This window comes from Lactuca serriola, chromosome 7 (genome assembly GCF_051521515.1).
Source record: "Lactuca serriola cultivar US96UC23 chromosome 7, Lser_US96UC23_V15, whole genome shotgun sequence".
Taxonomy (NCBI): domain Eukaryota; kingdom Viridiplantae; phylum Streptophyta; class Magnoliopsida; order Asterales; family Asteraceae; genus Lactuca; species Lactuca serriola.
Genome location: NC_136414.1, coordinates 92,006,020 through 92,011,179, shown reverse-complemented (window position 1 = coordinate 92,011,179; position 5,160 = coordinate 92,006,020). Strand labels below are relative to the sequence as shown.

The following is a 5,160-nucleotide window of genomic DNA, read 5'->3' as shown; positions in this document are numbered from 1 at the left end:
ATGTAATTAAATCATCGACTTCGTATTAGTTACAATGGATGTGTGTCGCATGCGAACGCGTCACGTCCAAGTATTGTGTTTGACGTTTGTTCCATTGATGAATTGGGTGGTGGGGAATTGTACTTGCAGTCGTCACTATTTTTTGAGTCATCATTTGAGTCGGACTATATATATATATATATATATATATATATATATATATATATATATATATATATATATATATATAATTTCAAAATAAAATCAACTGGTTGATATAAAAAGTTGTGAATTTTAGCCCTAAAAAAATCAGATATCTCAAAGTTTTTTTCTATGTATTTCTATAGATTTTCTAGGTTTTAGGGTTTCCTAGATTATATTTAAAAGAGGGTTATGATAATAAAAATAAAAATAAATAAATAAAGGATTTTGAATACGTATTTGATTTGCATCAAATGAAATAAAGTTTGTAATAGAATTTCAACGTTTTCTTAGATTTTTTTTATATTTATTGTTTATTATAATAGATAAAACTAATGTCTTATTTATTTCAATATATATAATGTGTATATAACTATTTTCAAAAACCAAAAAATCAGTTGTCCAAAAGAAACGGGTTCAGATTGAATAGAATTTTTGGGTTTCAATTTTCTGTTAAAACCTAACCGATATTGGTCGGGTTTTTTCATTTGTTTGTATAACCAATATAACTAGTTTTGTATTTGGTTGATACGGTTTTATAAAAAAATAGTTTCAGATAACCATATAAAAAGTCTTTTTTTTTTTTGTTTAAAATTCAAGTTTACTCAAACCAAATAAATACTTCAGAACATTTTGTTTTCAAATACAAATATAATCGGATAAAATCTGTTTTTAATCGGATAGAAATGTTGTATGGATAGATAAACTTTAAAAAAAAATTGAAAAACCAAATAACTGAAATGAGATTGATATGAAACATGAAGGCAAATTTGAAAAAAAAAAAAAAAAAAAAAAAAAAAAAAAAAAAAAAAACGTTTTGACTTACCAAATTAAGCAATGTCCCCATTAAGACAAAAAAGAACAACAACAATAAGTCCCTTTACAGAAGAAACCATTCACAAGAAAAAAAGATCGATCAGAAGATGCCACTGTGGCAATGTTAAACTCTATTCCATCAATGTTTTATATGTTCAAAAAAAAAAAAAAAAAAAAAAAAAGAAGTAAATTTAGTGAGAAACTGGAATGTGTTGGTCATTAGAAGGCAGTTTAAATGGAAAATGAGCAAAGTGTATCCTTAAGGCAGGTGAGTCAGGTTTCTTGTTGTCAAACTTGTAACCTGCATTGCATTGGTCAACTCAATAGTCAACACCAAAAAGTCAAACTATCTATTGGTTGAAAATTTTCACTAAAATCATGTAATTTGATGATTTTCATAGATAAGATGTTGAATGGAATGACAAAGGAATAGAATGGAATGAGTTCACTTCACTTCACATGAAGTCTTAATTCTACTCCGTTCATTCCAATGGAATTACCAATTCCATTCCTTTCACGATTCCATCAAAATTAACAAGTTGAAGATCGAGCAAAACCTTGAAGGGATTCCAAAGCAGTTAAGGCACATTTGGCATCTTCAAACTCAACAAAGCACAAAACCATCGCCTTCTCCTCCCTCTGTCATTCACATTTTAACAAAAAATTATTTCCAAAATTACATCTTTGCCCATCAAAAGTATAATACCTTAATAAGAATAAAAAGTGTAAAATTTTGTAATAGAAGAATGAGAAAACCATAAAACTTGTACTAGAAGTCTAGAATAAGAATTAAACACAAAAGAAAGATAAACAAATGTCACAAAATCTTATGTTTTATTGATAAATATTTTTACACTCGTGTTAATTCTATTAAAAATACTTATTTCCATCTTTTATTTTGGCCTATATGAAAAAGGAAATGGAATACTTACATTTCTTGGCTCCTTGTGCACAACTCTGATTTCTTTGAACCCAAAGAAAGGTCGAAACAGATCTTTATCAAGAGTCAAGAAAATAAAAACAAAAAAAAAAAAAAAAAAAATCTAAATGAAAATATGTTTAAGGGGAAAGGATACGAGAAACTTCTCTTCTAGAACAATCATTTGGAAGCCCATCTACAAACAAGACATTTGATTGCATAATTCCATCTGTTAACTCATCATCCTTCAAAGAGCCATGTCTTTCATTAAGCATCCCTGGAGTTGCATCTCTTCTTCCAGATAAATATGGATCTACCAAAGAAGATGAATAACCATTAAAGCTTGTTGCTCCACCACCACCATATCCACTATAAACAGATTCTGGAACATATTCAGGAACATATTCACCAGGGCGTGAAACCAAACTCTACAATCATAATCATAGACATTGGTTATTTGGTCATCAATATATCAAGAAAGAAACAATGTTAAATGACATGAGAATTAAGATTACTGAGTTTTCGATTCTTACATCTTTAAGTAGGAAATTGGATGAGTTGCTTACTAGATCATGGGATGCAAATGGAGTTCGGGATTGTAAGGTTGATGTTTCTGATGTTAGATAACCAGGTAAAGGTGGCCTCAGGATACTAGCTGTTACAGTGAGATAAGATTCATGAATGATCGTATTTATGAACTTCAAACTGAAACATGAACAATCAGAGATAGTTTCGAATTGTGTAGTTTAAATAGCTCTGATCACTAACTGAGTGAAACAGAAGAGACCAGTGGGTGTTCAGTGTCCACTATGACTAGGGTTTTTATGTTCTTTTTAGAGAAAGAAAAAGATGTGCAATGTTTCACAAATTTTCATATAGTTTCGCCCAATTTCTATTCTATAAAAGTGAAGCTAATCATTGTCGGGACTTATGATCAAATAATCGTCTATCAGAAGGAACAAATGGTGTGAATAAGCATAACCTGGCGCTAATAATGATTAACTGAAAATCTAGGGGCGACTGAGGTGCACTGAAATTCATCTAGGGCATAGACGTTCAAGGGTTAGAAGTTATTTAGTTTTTCCTTCGATTGTCTTCTTTACCATTCCCATTCAAGAATAAACGCCTGTTTGCAAGATTACTTGAATATTGTCTCTCATGTGATTGATATGACAGTTCGATCACATGATAAGTAACTGAAGCTGTGAATATGAGTCATAGATTGAGAATTTAAAGAGATAGGGTTTGCATAGAGAAGAAGAAGAAGAACCTCTGTCAGCCGAAGCTCCGTATCTCCAGTAAGGATCCGCCATTGTTTGCCGCCTGGATTATTATTGTTCCAGTGTCTCTCCGATAAAATTATTAGGGATAAAAAAAGGAAGGTCCTTAATTCGTAGTTTGAGCAAGCAAAACGATGATTTTAAAACACAGAAGGAAACGACCATTTGCTAAAGCAAATTAGGTTTTTTTTTTATATAAGACCCTATATTTTTTTTTTTTTTAAATAAGTTTCATCCATTGTTACTTTGTTGTTTTAGCAATTGTACGGGTTAACGCTAAATTGATTTTTTTTTCATAAAAATACAATAAACTCAATGTTAGTTATTTTGTTAATAAAGTTAGTTAACAATATATAATTATATATCCTCTAACTCGTTTTGTATCCTATGGATCGATCACCTAAAAAAATAATTGGGTCCTCTTTCAAAACCGTAAGTACCCTTTTATCTTTCTGGTTCATTGTTGTTTTCACAACATTGAGTTTGTTTTCAAACCTTGTCACACGACTATTTTCATAAGGTTTGATTGTATATTTCTTTCAACAATATACTATGACAGTTTAACAAGTAAGTTGTTATAGTTGTTATGTTGTACCTTTAATCTCATTTTGTCTCAAATATTTATTAGTTCTTATAATGAGTATTAAATTTATCCGAGACTATATGCATGAAGGAACTCCAACATTAGTTATTTTTTACCTTTGTAACCTACAACATGGAATCACATCCCTTTAGTGTAACGAGGGCTTGCATCCTTATCTCTTCCGGCTTATTTTCTTTAGGGCAAGGGCCTTACCTTTAACCATGATGGAGGTATGGCCCTTAGATTTTATGTGTGTGTGTGTGTGTATAAGAGAAGCAAAGGCTTCATTTGAGCTTTGTTTTTGTTCTTTCTTTAATCTTGTCTAAAAATACTCTCCTCTCTCTTCTTTTCTCTGTTTCGAAGACAAGTGAAAATATTGGTGGTTTTAAGTGTTTCTCATTTAAGTCTAAATTGTGTTTAGGTTTTAAAGGCTTAAAAGTTCTAAATACAATTGAGAACTAGCATTATTTGTGATTTATACTTGTTAGTGGATACATTAAAAAGGAGTTCTACTTTGGCCTCTCTTGCCAACTACTTCAGCTCCCCAATTATCAAGTGGAATCAAAATGTTTTAAAGATTGTCATCCTTAAACACTATATGGTTGTTTTATAATATATCTAACCCATGAAATCGGATTCTTAAGGGTTTTGCTTAAAATGGTCTTAAAATAATAGTTATTTTATGAGTGTTTTCGTTGTTGTTATTAGAAAAATCATCATTTTTAGCTACAAAACTCCATATATATATATATATATATATATATATATATTTGTAGAATGTATGCACGTTACAATGACATCGATTGGTTTCATTTTGACAACCAGTATTCAATTGTCAATTTAGTATTATGTTGTTTTGGTTAAAATATATAATTAAACTAGTGTTTGTATTAAAAACAAATAATATGTTAGACAATATGGTGTTGTAATATCTAATAGTAATGTGGTTGCTCCATACAGGGAGTGTACGCAAGGAAATTTAGGAAAATTATTTAAAGGACATACGACACGCAAAAGACTTAACTATACGGTTATGTGTTGTATAGTTTTCTTGTTAATGCAGCGTCGATTGGTTACATTTAGGGGAATTGTTTTCAGTTGACAATCGACTAAGTTGGTGTTTTGGGTAAAAAAAAAAGTAAAAGCAAGTGTTGTGTTGATTAAAAACTAAGGGATATGCTATGTTGAACAATTTAGTAGTTTTCCTACTGAAGTGGATGCATAAAATAATAAATGTACATAAGCAAAAAGAGGCCAGTTATTTTGATAAATTCCTCTCTGTCGAAAATCATTAAACAGAAGAAGCCATAACCAATTGGGTCGTACCCTAGCTAACTATATCAAATACAAGAATACAAATACATAATAAATATAACCCGCTA

General features: G+C 30.3%; 1 protein-coding gene across 2 annotated transcripts; it reads right to left on the bottom strand.

Moving 5' to 3' along the window:
• Positions 1–995: 995 nt before the first annotated feature.
• LOC145063638 (uncharacterized) lies at positions 996–3,360 on the bottom strand. Of its 2 annotated transcripts, none has more exons than XM_079011235.1 (6): positions 3,186–3,360; positions 2,482–2,570; positions 2,073–2,343; positions 1,929–1,990; positions 1,554–1,635; positions 996–1,297 (listed from the first exon to the last, which is right to left on the bottom strand). In XM_079011235.1, the coding sequence occupies exons 1-6, from the start codon at positions 3,226–3,228 to the stop codon at positions 1,188–1,190; spliced, it is 657 nt and encodes a 218-aa protein (XP_078867361.1). In that variant the 5' UTR covers positions 3,229–3,360; the 3' UTR covers positions 996–1,187. The 2 variants fall into 2 exon arrangements, with proteins under 2 accessions (XP_078867361.1, XP_078867360.1); XM_079011234.1 differs by having other exon boundaries at positions 2,449–2,570; positions 3,186–3,358.
• Between the last annotated feature and the right edge of the window lie 1,800 nt (positions 3,361–5,160).